Here is a 14,722-nt window from a genome sequence, read left to right on the forward strand (position 1 = left end):
GAAAGCATCAATTGAGGGATACATTAGCTGAGGGGAAATACTTTTTTCCTTACTCCATTTTATAAAATTCCAAATTTCACTTCAAAAAACTAGTTGTCATTTACAGCATTCTTTTGGAGCCGCTGGTGGCTCAGACAGTAAAAGAGTCTGCCTGCAGTGCGGGAGACCTGGGTTCAATCCCTGTGTCGGGAAGATCCTCTGGAGGAGGAAATGGCAACTGACTCCAATATTCCTGCCTGGAGAATCCCATGTCCATGGGATCGCAAAGAGTTGGACAGGACTGAGCGACTTCACTTTCACTTTCTTTCACTTTTTGAATAGATTCCAGACCACTTATTTTTAATTTTTGTATTTGCAAATAATTTGTCAATTAAAAAAGTCATACAGCCAATGTTTTTAAACTGGCAAGTTATTTTAACTTCGCAGAGAACCAAAGTAACAGCACTCTAATTTAAATCAGTACTTCTCAAGCCTTTTCTATTTTTCAACTTGTTTGAGGGATAGAACTCAGCACAGTTGTATATAAGCATGATGATGTAATTATGGGAGTGCAGGTGGGGTGACAGAGGTGTTTTCCTACCTCATCCATTCCCTTGTTGAGAGCTAATCACAGTCATAATATACAGTTGTTGTTGTTCAGTTCCTAAGTTTTGTCCAACTCTTTGCAATCCCATGACATAGATATTTTAAATAATGGTGTTGGAAAAAAGGTGGGACTCAGAAAAGGCAACCAATAAACACAAAATGTAGAGCATCTGCTTTTCTATCAGTTTTGTTTAGAAGGAAATAGCAACCCACTCCAGTATACTTGCCTGGAAAATCCCGTGGATGGAGGAGCCTGGCGGGCTGCAATCCATGGGGTCACAAAGAGTCGGACATGACTGAACAACTAACACACAATGGAGAACCTAGGGCTTCCCTGATACCTCAATTGGTAAAGAATCTGCCTGCAATGCAGGAGACCCTGTTTCGATTCCTGGGTTGGGAAGATCCCCTGGAGAAGGGAAAGGCTATCCACTCTAGTATTCTGGCCTGGAGAATTCCATGGACTGTACAGTCCATGGGGTAGCAAAGAGTCAGACACGACTGAGTGACTTTCACTTTTCAATGGAGCACCTATCAGAACTAGATTGAGTCAAAGTGGAGTGCTTGGCTCTGATCCCAGGTGAGCTTCTCACTAGTTACAGGAACTTCAGCAATTCACTTGGGCTTTGTGTTTCTGATTTGATAAAACAGAGGTGATAGCACTGGTTCTGCCACTTCTCAGGGTTTTCTAAGACTGAAATGAAAATTTGTTTTTTACAACTTTGAATGCCTTGTAGTTTCCAGGTGCTGGTCTGAGGTGAACAAGGAATAAAATAAATCCCTTGTCTTCATGGAACTTACATTTGAATGGGGGGAGATGTATAAAAAATAAATTGGGAAAAGACTAGTGGTATGGGTGGGGGTGAGTTTGGAAGGCATTGTTTTACACAAGGTGGTCAAGGAAGGCCTGTCTAGAGTTTTAATACTGAAATAAGTGAGTTGTCAGGGCTTCCTCAGCAGAAGACACAGCAAGGAGAAAGGCCTTGATGTTGGAGGGGCTTGGAACAGCAGTCAGCATGGCTGGAATGGAGTGAGCAGGTGGAACAGCAATGCAGTCCCAAGAGTAGGGTTGGGATGGATCATGGGAGGAAGGGGTGTGGCTCTCACATGACGGGAGATGGGGAGCCACTGGGATCCGAGCAGAAGAAAGTAATCTGACTTACATTTCAACAGGATCACTCTGGCTACTGTGTGGACAGAACAGATTACAAGGAGTCAAAGGTGATGGAGAGGAGATCAGTTCAGTGGCACAGCACTAAGGCAGACAAGGTCGGCTAGTTTAGGGTGATAGTGGTGCAAGAGATATGTGGTGAGAGTTGAGGTATATTTTGAAGGAAGAGGCAACAGGATTTCCTGATGGGTTGACATGAATTGTGAGAGAGAGGAGTGGGACGCCAAGAGTTGAGGGCAGAACCACTCAACAAAGGGGCTACTGATGAGTGTGCTTGCTTCAGAATTTCAAGAACATCATTCAAGCATTATGAATTACCTTGTTCATTTTGTACCAGAGACCAGGCATTTGGTAAATGAAAATCTCCTCCGATTCCCGATAAAAGGTATTACATGATTTTCACCAAGTTTTAATTCTTCCAAACTCACTAGGTCAGAGGTCAATTTATGACAATGGAACTTTTCAGTCAGAAAAAGTTTTATTACAAGAAACAATGCCATCAGATAAAAATGCAAAAAATTGTGCAATTATGGCAAAATGTTTAAAAATATCTACACATTTGCCCCCAAAGGACTACAGTACTTAACTACATACCTGAGCACAGAACATCGAATGCCATTTTAAACTGTTTCACATAGAAAATCTGATTCCTTGCAAGATCACATCCACTTTCTCTCATGCACCAGTGAAATCAGCTTGATGCTTAGGCATCAACTTTGTAGGATAACAGAAAACAAAGATGGAAAATAAAGAATACAATTTCTACTTTCCTATAACATAGTTATACCACATCCAGTTTTCAATGTATAAAAAATACATAGGAAAGTGCTACATACTTTCTTCAAATGCAAAAACAAAGCTCAAGTGGGACTGGCATCTATCACCTTCTATTTTAATTCTATAGTACCCATTATGCCTTTTACTTATATTCTCATCATACTAAGCAAATGTACCTTAAATATCTAAACACAGACCCACACATATTACTAATCCTAGTTTTCTAGAACCTCTTCTGAAATCATCTGAAAAGTGGCAAAATATCCCAGCTATATAATTTAAACAAATAGTTTTTCATACAAAATTCAATATATATTCTATTGATACTTCCATAGCAAATTCCAAACCTTGGCTTTGACACACTATCCTTAGAGCACACCCTCAACATAAACTGTTATAGGATCAATTGTTAGAGGATCAACTGTTGTGCAGATCAATAGAATAAATCGACTGCAGAATTAACCACAGTACATTGTACTCCTATACATCACACGGCACATGTAAATTGTTAATGTTCTAATGTCATGTTTTCAAGTAACACAGTGTTCTAAATAAATACAGGAGATTGTCAAAAAGCGGCAGGAAGTCTCAGGAAGCAACAAAGCTTTCAAAAATAAATTATGGGAACATCTCTTGTAATGTTTAGTTTGGTTTTTCCTCCCCTTGGCAATGCATCACGATGTAGATGCTTCAAAATGCTCACAGAAAAAGCCCCAAAACAGCACAAAGAGAAAGAAAAACTGAGAAGAAAAAAAATAGCTGATTAGTTGACAGTCAATAAGGAGACTATAGACACACTACCAAGGCCAGCAAGAAGAGAGCACGTACCCAGCTCCCCAAGACTGGATTTTAAAATGTCAATTCTCTAAACGCTGTCCACTTTCAATTCGACTTCAGGAAACGTTCCCTACTTGTAGAGGGCTATGACAAGCAGTTTGGAAAGTTTCCGAAAAACGAGGTATGTGATGCAAAGAGGCAATGTTTTTGATTTGTTTCACAGTATCACATTACAATTTGTGCAAGAGTTTTTAATACAAACCGTGCCAGTTTGTTTCTTTAAGGGAATCAAAATGTTCCAGTTAAGGACAGACTCTGGCTATACTTATATCCTTTATTACTTATTCCAGGAAGAGTAAAAATAAGTTACTGATCTAAGTATCTGCCTTAGGTATAACACATGAGTTGGTTTGTCCTCTCTGTGAGTATTTCCGTTAGAAATTAATCAGTTAAATATGAAAAATGATTTAATACCTATAATGCTGTGGTTCTATTCACTCACACTTTTCCTTCTCAGTCACCTGCAGTTAGAACAAAGGTTTTCAATGCAAAACTATTCATAACTGTTAAGTGCAAAAACTTTTTTTTAAATGAGGTTTTAATTGTCATAGGTAATGCAAAAGACATTAAATGAGACTATTGCAGGAATTTTATGTTTCTGGAAAACAGAATTTTTAAAGTAGGAGTTAAAACTTCACATTCTGCTCTGTGCAGAAGACAAGTAAGTTACCTTTCATTGTACCGATAATGAATGGACAGGTAAGGATGGAAAGGAGGTTAGGCGACAAATGGCCCATGTTAGTGCAAAATGAGGACAATAGTCTTCTCACTATTCTCAGATTGAATCCAGTTAGACCAGTAACTAGCCATAGCTTGCCATCCTGTAATCAGAGAATCTTGTGAAATCACAAGAGTTCAGCAAGTCAAGTACAATGGCCATGAAACTAACATACCAATTTGAAAGGTAAGCATAGGCTCAGACATTTGAAATATACCTAACTATACACATGAGTTAACTTATACTAGCACCAGCCACCTGTGAATTTGAGCCCTTCTCGGGATTAAAAAAAAAAAATGAGACAGTGTTAGCACTTGAAAAAATTGTCAACACAAAACTACTTTAAAACTTTAGCTTAATTTAAAGAAACATGGGAAATATAAAACAATCCAACTAAAAGCTCTTTCTGAGACTGATTTGTTTTTCCTTCAAACTACTCTAATAACACATTTAAATCCAGTACACGTGAAAACAGTACACAAAATATACACATATTCAGAATGAGGATCTAAGTTAGTGCGTCTCTGTAGCAGAGAGGTCACAGCTAAAGTCCTAGTGATATTGCCTCAAATTTTTACCCGTATTTAAAATAAAAAGTCACATCAAACTATTTTGGATGTCTCTAATCCATAGTACCCTAACTGCTCTTCTAAGAGTGCATAGTTGTCAATTCGTCTGGTATCTCAGTGACTATTCATCACGCAATTCTAGAATGATGTGATTATTTTTATACCAGAAAAAAAAAATGCTGATAATTGCACTTTGTTACCTTTTGCTTACTAAAATGAAAACATCACATGGATGAAAAGAAATCCCTCCCTACACTCATCTTAAACAGCACCCATCTCCACGTGTAAACTCTCTTCAGCTTTCTTAAATACTGACAACAATTCTTCTTATCACTGAAAGACTAAGTTTCCTCCAGCACAAGATGCCGGTGAGCTCACTAAGGCCTGCCATTCATTAAAGTACTTTCTGAAGACACTGAGGATACAGTTTAGCAACAGCACATTCAAAATGCCGGCCAAGGTCCCAGAGGCGATCTGGGGTCTCATACACTTTCATCCATTGGTCAGTGATATCATCATACTGGTAAAGGGAATTTTTTCTGCTGGTTCTGAAGACATGTTCTTCAACGGTCACTTGAGTAGCTCGAACAAATAAATGGAGCTTATTCTGGAAAAGTACCAGTTTAAGGTATGGGTTTATGGACTCATCACATGGAAAGTCCTTCTTACGAGTCCACTTATTGAGCTCAATATCATAGGCTTCTACAGTAAACATCCGCTGATGATTTCCACAGGTTCCAGCTATGTAGTAGATAGAGTTCTTGTATACAGCTGCTAAGCCCTGGATTCTAGGCACAGTCATGGGGGTTAAGAAACCCCAGTAGTCTTTCTGAGGCTCATAGAAGAGGAAAAACTCCCCTAAAAAAGAGAAAGGGGAAAAAAAAAAAAGAGAGAGAAAAGAAAACAAGAATGTGAAGATTTAAATATAAGATAGCTTAAAACATCTACATCCCATGGCACAACGTAACATAATATTAGAATCAACCTGATTTGGGGCATTCAAACTGGTAAGTGTGAGAAGTTACTTTGGCTTGATGGCAGTACAAAGGTTAAGAGCTTGGTTTCATTTACTCCATCCAAATATTTGGGTGTTTCAGAAAATTGATTTAAAGCCAGCTCTTATAAAAAGTATTATTACTAATGGTTAGCCAGTAAGATCAAAATATGAATATAGGTTCAATCATGAATAAGCCACTATAAATTTATGTGCTAGTTATTTAACTATAAGGTAGTACATAGAATTGTTCAGATTTCTATGGGCCACTAATGTGTTTACTTTAGAGTTGCTATAAGGCAAAGACAAATATCAAGAGGAGAAAATATGGCCTTAAGCAGATAGAAAACACATACATCATTTAGGGAATTGACTATGAGGCCGTTTCCATTCTGTTTTGACCATGAAAAGGTGTGCTGAGTCACACTGCCGATGTAAAAATGTCGAAAAGAATTAAGCTAGTAAAGATTTACAAGAGCTTGGCTAATTATAACATTAAAATCTTTGATTTGAAAGAATCAAATAAAATCTTTGATATGAAAATCTGAACCCTTTATGATCAGATTAAATGGTACTCCAGTAGCCACTGACAGTAGGGCATGATCTTCTGACTAGTCATGTCAAGTTTATTTATACAAAGAGGCTTTGTTTAGATCAGAAGTACCTACTTCTAAATTGAGCTTCCCCTTGAAAACTGTTTTGAACTAGGTTAACTCCTATCGATAAATATAACTGCCTACCTAATAAAAGTAATGCTGAAAAAATCCAGGTTTTCATAAAACAGTTTGTTAAACTCTCAGCTTTTGCCTGCATATTCCCTATGCTTTTTGACTAAAATGTAACAGGATTCGTAATAAAGAAAACAGGAATGAACACGTTTTTACCCTGTAGTACTTAGCTACAAATTTCTTATAAGAAGGAAAGATAATACATTTTAAAAGTTGATTTTTAAAGCTAAAGATGACTTTAATAAACTAAAACCAGTAATGGGCAATTAAAACCCTCAGTGCCTCAGATTTGTCTTATATAAAATAGTCTGATTAAATAATGTTCATTCCAACCCTGAAAATCTGTTAATTCACTGTTACTTTGCTTTAGTATTTAAATTAATATACAACCTTTATATTCCATTTGGGAGTCCTCTAATTAATTCTATTTCTACTAAAAAATAACTGCTTAGCCAGAGAGAGCTTCATCATGTTGAATGATATAACCTATCCAACCATATAAGTCAAAGTGTTACTCCCTGAGTGTGTCCACCTCTTTGCCCCATGGACTATATAGCCCACCAGGCTCCTCAGGTCATGGAATTCTCCAGGCAAGAATACTGGAGTGGGTAGCCATTCCCTTCTCTGGGGGATCTTCCCAACCCAGGGATCGAACCTGGCTCTCCAGGACTGCAGGCAGATTCTTTACCACCTGAGCCCCCTAGGAAGCCCTATCTAACCATTCTTTATAGATTTTTACATCCATTCAGATACTCCATTTTTTGGCAAGACCAACAAACCTACATCATCCCAGGCTTCCATTCAACTAAAATGAGGCACGAGAAAGTATTCCTTACTCTCTCTGGAGAATTAACTTTACACTGAAGTTTAAACAAATGGGTTTAGGCATTTCTAAGAAATTATAAGTCAAATAAAGGATTACAGCAAAGAACATTAAAAAAAAAAACTTACAGTGGGGAAAAAAACTAAAAAATCATATGTATCTACACAGAACTTGCACCCCTTTCCTTATTTTTTTAATAGCAGTGAAGGAAAGCATTTATCTATAAGCAGTTAAGAAATGCAAAAGAAGAAGGATGTTGGTATTGTCAATACTGTATTCGGTATTCAAGCAACTAAAATAAGAAACCAAACACAAGGAAAATATTAGCACAAATCAGAACCTTGGATCAAGTATCTTATTTACTGCTACTCAGTTCCTCTTTCTGGTATCTTTACCAAGGTACCAGTTTTCAATTGTTTAAACAAAAATTTTTAAGCTAAGTATATTACCATCCCTCTCATCTTATAATGTTAAAAAGATGACATCTCAAAATTTTTCAGTGAAAAAAAATTAAAAACACTGTATTATGGATGACAACATTAACTGCAGTGAAATTAAAATCCTGAACAGTGTGATTTCAAACTCTTTGTAAGTGAGTTTCATAACCTTTGCCATCATAAGACTTCATACAAAATTCTTTGGCAACTGAATAGTACAACTGCATTTGAGGCTTTGTTCTTTTTTTCTCTTTTAAACTAATCCAGTAAGTTCCATAAGAATACTTGCTACCGTCCCTTGATTATATATCATTCAACTGCAAAAAGTTATATATCAAACTTGATTCCTTGTTTAAAGCCTTAAAAATGGAACAGAAATAGTTTTTCTCAAATGCTGAACTATTATTTATGGGGAAAAAAGTTTTCAAAAATACTATGTCACATGATGTCAAAAGACAGTAAGAACATAAAAAAACTTACATGATCATTTTAGGGACTTGAAAATACCTGCCTTTTTTGATTGAAAATTTTATTTTCTTCACTAGTCCCTTAAAGAACAGACTACTCCAATAAATAACTTAAACCACTCGGGCACCTACCCTGTAAAACATAGATCTTCTCTTTGTATTCCACGGCATTATGAAACTCCATTGCAACAGGCATGGCGCAAACAGTAGTCCAGCGGTTCTCTCTGCTGTCATAGCACTCCACAGATTTTAGTGAGTTTCTCCCATCACCTTCGTAGACACGCCCTCCGATTGCATACATCTTACCACAGCAGTACACCAGTTTGCAGCCTATTCTGGCTCGAAGCAAGGACGGTTTGGAAAGCCACCTATTGGTGGAATGGTCATACATCCAGAAATCATTTTCGGCCTTATGGTCAATGGATACCTCACTGCTGCTTGGCCTGTACCCTCCTGCAATGTAAATATCATTATCTGGTGATACAAGGATTCCAACTTCTCTCAGATCATTTGGTGGTTTGCATAGTTTGAACACTCTTCCTGTGAATATATCTAGACAAGGCACTGTTTGCTTCTTTCCTGAGTGTTTGTGGGCTGCGTCGAAACATATGATCATTTCCGATGCAGTCATTCCAAGTCTCTGTGTACAGCCATTGGGACTGGCTGGTCCCTTTTCCACACAGCTTTTGGCGATAGCCTGTGCAAACTGAGATGGAATTTTCTCTATAAAGGTGTCTTCCATCAGAGGAAAACGTATGCATTTGGCAAAAATTTCTGGAAGGTGCACTTCTCTTTCATTTTGTTCATGTTCAAACCACCTTACAATACTCTCATAAACATGCTCTTCCCGGTCTACATTTAAATCATCACTGTCTAGGATACTTATCAGTTGGTCCTTTGTCAGCTGAAGAAACTCCTGTTCTTTGGTGACACACAAGAACTTTTTACGAATGTATTCTTTAGATCGATCTCCAAGTTCCTGATGACCGTAATGATCAGCAAAGATGAAGACCCCGATAGAATTTTGTGGGTCCAAATGACTGATCATGTACTTGGCACACTGGTCTTGGATGGAGGGAATCTGGAAGATGCTAGCTGCAGTGAACAAGGCTTGAACATTGGCCTCTGTCAGAACAACTCTGGAGGTATAGGCATAGTTCAACACTAAATCCATCGACTCGGCTTCAACACCAACAATTCGAACTTCTTTTTGAGTGCTTTCTGTAAGGCCGCTAGTGAACATGGATCTAGGAAGGAAAGAGTGGTGAATTTATCTGCACTACAAATAAAAATTACTGTCGCAAGTTTGTAAAGAGTTATCACAAGGATCACTTTTTGAAACTGAAAAACATTTCCTAATGTGTTTCCTGATATCCTGAATATCAGGAAAGGGATAAAAGTTGATCATCTAGCAGAAGGATTTAATCTGGCTAATCTCAAAGAAACCCTATTCTCAGGGCCAGTCAGTCCACTTTGTGCCAACTCTGAGAAAAGCAGAGTATACCTAACTAAATCAAATCAAAAAGTGGCAAGGCATATTCCAGGACACCTTATTTTCCTTGGAGCCCTATCCAGGCTTCTGATCAAGTTGCTTTAGGGGACTTAAGATCTTCAATCACCAGGTAAGTCAGAAAGTTTACAAATACCTATGGGGTATCAGTGTGACACATTAGCATATAGAAACTGTCTAATAAAACTTCTCATGACCCAGTGGAAATTTACAAGACAACCTGTGCCCAAAATGTATCTTTAAAAATTTTAGCTTAGAAAAATAAGATGTTCTTCAGAAGTTCTTATTTTCTTCCTACTCCTTTTTAAAATATTTATCCTTTGAATGCTTCCTTAATCATTATAAACAATATAAAGCACATCAATTCATCAGTTATCCTTGGATATTTTGAAAACTTTTGCTTGAGAAAATCAAGAAATATACTTGATTTTCTCAAAGTTACCATAGTTTTATCTATTTATAAATAAAAATGTTAGCCTCATTGATGCTCAGTTGTGCCTGACTCTTTGTGGCCCCAGGGACTGTAGCCCTCCAGGCTCCTTTGTCCTGGGATTTCCCAGGCAGGAATACTGGAGTAGGTTGCCATTTCCTTCTCTGGGAGATCTTCCCAACCCAGGGATTGAAGCCCTGTCTCCTGCATCACAGAAGGATTGTTTAACATTGAGCCACCTAGAAGCCCATAAATAAAGATCTGGGTAGGGTTAATATTAATAAAATGACTACTTCTAAAGAGAACTTAAGAATTAATCGATTTGTTGCAATCTGATTTTGTTGGTTTTCAAAAAATTCCAGGTTCTTGTCTTTGAGACCAACCTTTTCTTTTTTAATGTGCTTTTATGGCACTTTCAGGGCTTCCCTGGTAGTTCAGATGGTAAAGAATCCACTTGCAATGCAGGAGACCCCAGTTTGATTCCTGGGTGGGGAAGATGCCCTGGAGAAGAGATAGGTTACCCACTCCAGTATTCTTGGGCTTCCCAGCTGGTATAGAATCCACCTGCAATGCGGGAGAACCTGGGTTTGATCCCTGGGTTGGGAAGATCCCCTGGAGGAGGGCATGGCAACCCACTCCTGTATTCTTGCTGTAGAATCCCCATGGACAGAGTCAGAATGAGCGACTAAGCACAGCACAGCACGGTACTTCCTTGGCCAAACCATTAAGACGTCAAAAGCCTAGCTTTTTATTTAAAGTGCTAGTCATTTATAAACATCATTTGCCTTTCTTCTCCCTCCTTTGATGTTTCTTTCTAAGAAGTTGTTAAAATTTATAGAACTTTTATAAGTTTAAGTTCTTAAACTTATAAAAAGGTCAAAAGCTCTTTTAAAATCCTCTGGAGAAAAGGATGGTATGCCCTAGAATGCTTAATAGATGTCTGTTGAAGATATTGACCTAACACTGGTGATAAACTTGATTATTCAGATCCAGACCTCTCCTATATTAAGTGTGATGTTATGAAAAAAGAGTGGGAAGATTTTCAGATCACTTTTAACACCTTTATCAAAAACATGAAATTAATTTAAAAATGCAATATGTAATATTGGAGTTATACAGGAGTACCTGGACCCAGCTTATTACCTGGGTTAACTATCCTTTGAGTCTTAATTTTACTTCTATTATGCAAAATTTAAGTTTAATATCCTGCACACTTTTTTTTTTTCCTTGAATGACTGAAAACTAAATGTTCCAATGTATGAGCTGGTTTTTCAATTCAGGTACTGAAAAACTCAGTTATATAGGTCCCAATTAAAAAGAAGAAGAAAGCCCTTCATTATGCAAAGATTAAATCCCAGAGGAGAACATTACCACGTTACCCTTTATCAAGGGAGCTGCTCTACTGACTTGAATAAGCTGGCCTCACACACAGCAGTATAACATGCAAGTTCCCCTCTGTTCTATCATTTTCTTTATGTAAACTCTAATTAAAGTGGGAGTACTTCCTCACACAAAATCCTGAGCAATATGTTTCTAATAATCATACACATTTTATTTCTGACAAGTCTCTGGGATCAGGAAACAGCCATGGCAGATTGCAAGCTATTCTATTTTTTCCATCAGTGATGCAAGATTTGCAAATATTAAGTATGACTTTTTACATCTCACATAAGGTGCAACACTGGTGCCCAAGAAACTTCTGTACAAAAAGCTCTAGTCAAGTGAGAAGAACCTAATCCTTGAGTCTTCTAGCCAAATACCTTCATTTGACTTCGCCTATCTTATGCTTAGAAAGCCTTCCAAGCATTTCCTTAACTTCTTGGAAAGCAAGAAAATCTATTGTAGCATACTTCTTTCCAAGAGATTTGTCAGGTCCTCAAAACTAATTGTAAACAAATATGATATTTAAATGATATAAGCCAGAAAATAAAATTACACTGAGATATAAATATTTTCACTTTAAAGTTTTGATTTTTTAATTTTTACTATTTAAATCTAATATACAATTAACACTTCTGTAAATTAAAATTTAAAGAGGACCCACTCTTGTTCCTTAAAAGTTATACACTGACTAAGAAGCCTGGCTCTGGACTCAAATCCAGCCTCTGCCACTTACTAGTTAGATGATTTAGGCAGTTCACTTAACCTCTTTGAGCCTCAGTTTTTTTTCACTGTAAAAGGGGAATGACAAGAGTGTAGAGATAGGATTATAAAGATTATATAAAGTGACATAGGTAAAATGAGCTTTGCCTAGAGCTTGATAAGCATAACTGTAGCATATATAAACACATAAATGACCTAACCATATCTAATGGATAGCCTAGATAACTGAATCTCACCAGCAATTTTCATTAGAGGCCAAACTTCGTACCTTTTGTGTATACCAGTTTCTTCTTTTTTCTTTCCAGGTCACACCCTTGTTATGGTTAATACTTAATAGTCCAATGGCCTATCCAATGCAAATCTAAATGGTTACATCACAAACATCAAACTGAAGTGACTATATTTAACCCAGTATTCTGAGAAAGAGGAACCAGAAACTACTGTCTGGAACATTACACTGCCATATGCCCTATAAAGGTAAGCACCTTCAAAAGGAAAAAATATATTTACTGTGTGGTTGAGAAAATTATGCACCATTTTTGAAAACAAAAAGGCTTAAAGTGAGCACTTCAAACAAAAAAACCGTTAAACCTGAACAGGAAATTGCCTTTATCACTGATCTTTTCTTAGAGTATGACATTATTTTTTAGACCCAATTCTTGAAATTTTACTTTTCAAAGTTTTATAATATATAAAGATGAATAAAAAGGAAAATGAAAACTGACCTCTAAAATACTTCTGGAAATCTTAAAAATAGTCACTAGTGTGGGGCCTAACACACACACACAAACTGTATTTCATTGATTTTTATTTCACTGCTGTTATCATGGGATTAAAACAGTCCATTAAGTGGGCAATTTGTTTTTAAAAGAAAAGGCTATTAATTTTTAAATTCTAAAAGAGTTAACATGCAGTAAAGAAATCCTGGATAAATTTCTGGAACAAATTCCAGATCAGCACTGTCCAATAAAACTTTCAGTGATGAAAAGGTTTTGTTTCAGAGCTATACAGTGGGGCAACCACTAGCTACATGTGGCTACTGAGCACTTTAAATGTGGTTAGTGTACCTGAGGAACTGGTTTTTTTTTTCATTTTGTTTAATTTTAGATAAGGGAAGTTTAGCCACATGTGGCTAGTGGCTGCCATATTGAGCAGTGCAATTTTAGATTTTTCTGAAACACACAAACAAAACCATATTTACTGACTTAAAACCAGTCATCTGAATTCTAGAAGAATCTGTCAGTTTTTTTTTTTAAAGGGGGGCTTAATAAAATAGGGCCTGTTATTTATTCTCAGGAAACAAATACGTTAGTTTCATTCATTGTTGCATCTCAATATAAAAATGAAGTGGGCAGTACTGAAGGAGAAAGGGGACTCGGTGCAGACATCAATAGAGGTTTCCACCAACATCATACCTGAAATAAGGGCTGATTGCAGCAAGAACGTTTCTATGACAGGAAAATGTTTTCCCGTGATCCACTTCCACTACAATGTCTGTCAGCTGTCCTTCATCGTACATTGTTTTGAGTTGCTTAAGAATACTGCAAGCATGGAAGGGGTCCATGGCATCGCTGGCTGTGTCTGAAGATGGTATTCCATTCGGTGTTGGGGAAGACTTACTTAAATCTAGGAGGAGAAAAATCGTACAACCACAAGAAGTTCGGGGCCAGTTTCGGCGTCGCGGGTTTTATTTTTTGTTTTTGTGTTTGTTTGGTTTTGTTGTTGTCTGTGGGATGGGGCTGGGGGTTGTTTGTTTGCTTGGCTTGCTTTCTCCCCGCTACAAAAATACACATATGTATATAGACTCCCTCAATGAGAACGCGAGATAGGATATGGGAAAGAGCGAGGTGAGATGCAAGTTCAAACACCAGCCTGCTTCTCCCGGAGCCCGGCGAGCCCGAAGCCCCGTGCTCGCCGACAGACCGCGCAGGCAGAACAGGCGAGGTGTCTGCGGCGATTCCGCCGACAGCCAGAACGTCCCAGCTGAAAGCGGAGGGCAGGAGCCTCACAAGGGAAGCTCGATGGATGGCGGCCGCCACTGCCTCCTCAACCGCCTTGCGAACAGGTCGGAGCGGCGGCGGGTACCCGGCCTCCCCATCCCTGTCTGGCCGGACCGCCCACCTCCCTCCACGCCATTCATCCTCCCTCTCCTCATCTCTGTCCACCTCTCCATCCTTCTCTCCCAGTCCTCATCGCCGCCGCCTAAGCTCGCAGCCCGAACTTGGCCCCCGGCCCACCTCCCCTGCACACCTCCCTAGCCACCACACGACCCACCTGCCGACGCGGCCATTTCTAGACGCGGCCCGGGCTCCAGCTATTTAAAGAGGAAATGTCATTTCGCTTCTCTCTCTCCCGGGTTCCGGCTCTTCTAAGCCGTCCCTAGCCAATGGGGTGACCTATGCATCCGGCTCCGCCCCTAGGCTCCGAAATCAGGGGGTCTATTGGTCACGAGGAGCGCACCGGCACGCCGGGAAATGTAGTTTTATTGCCCCCGCTCCCGCGTGGTCCGTGTAGGGCGGAGGCCCAAGCTCGGAATTTCTATTGGCTGTTTTGGGTGGAGGTGGAGAGCAGGG

The 14,722-nt window shown here is 38.6% G+C and overlaps 1 protein-coding gene across 1 annotated transcript; it reads right to left on the reverse strand.

Annotated features, from left to right (window-relative positions):
• Positions 1-2,215: 2,215 nt before the first annotated feature.
• Positions 2,216-14,510, reverse strand: KBTBD8 (kelch repeat and BTB domain containing 8). The gene is made up of 4 exons (XM_069561848.1): positions 14,424-14,510; positions 13,565-13,775; positions 8,239-9,353; positions 2,216-5,515 (listed from the first exon to the last, which is right to left on the reverse strand). The coding sequence occupies exons 1-4, from the start codon at positions 14,437-14,439 to the stop codon at positions 5,052-5,054; spliced, it is 1,806 nt and encodes a 601-aa protein (XP_069417949.1). The 5' UTR covers positions 14,440-14,510; the 3' UTR covers positions 2,216-5,051.
• Positions 14,511-14,722: the final 212 nt, after the last annotated feature.

This window comes from Ovis canadensis, chromosome 19 (genome assembly GCF_042477335.2).
Source record: "Ovis canadensis isolate MfBH-ARS-UI-01 breed Bighorn chromosome 19, ARS-UI_OviCan_v2, whole genome shotgun sequence".
NCBI lineage: Eukaryota > Metazoa > Chordata > Mammalia > Artiodactyla > Bovidae > Ovis > Ovis canadensis.

Excerpts from the sequence above, each read along its gene's own strand:
- KBTBD8 (XM_069561848.1), bottom strand. Across the intron at positions 9,354-13,564 it reads GCAATCAGCCCTTATTTCAG|ATCCATGTTCACTAGCGGCC; the intron begins GTATGATGTTGG and ends TTTCCTTCCTAG. Across the intron at positions 5,516-8,238 it reads GAAGATCTATGTTTTACAGG|GGGAGTTTTTCCTCTTCTAT; the intron begins GTAGGTGCCCGA and ends TCTCTTTTTTAG.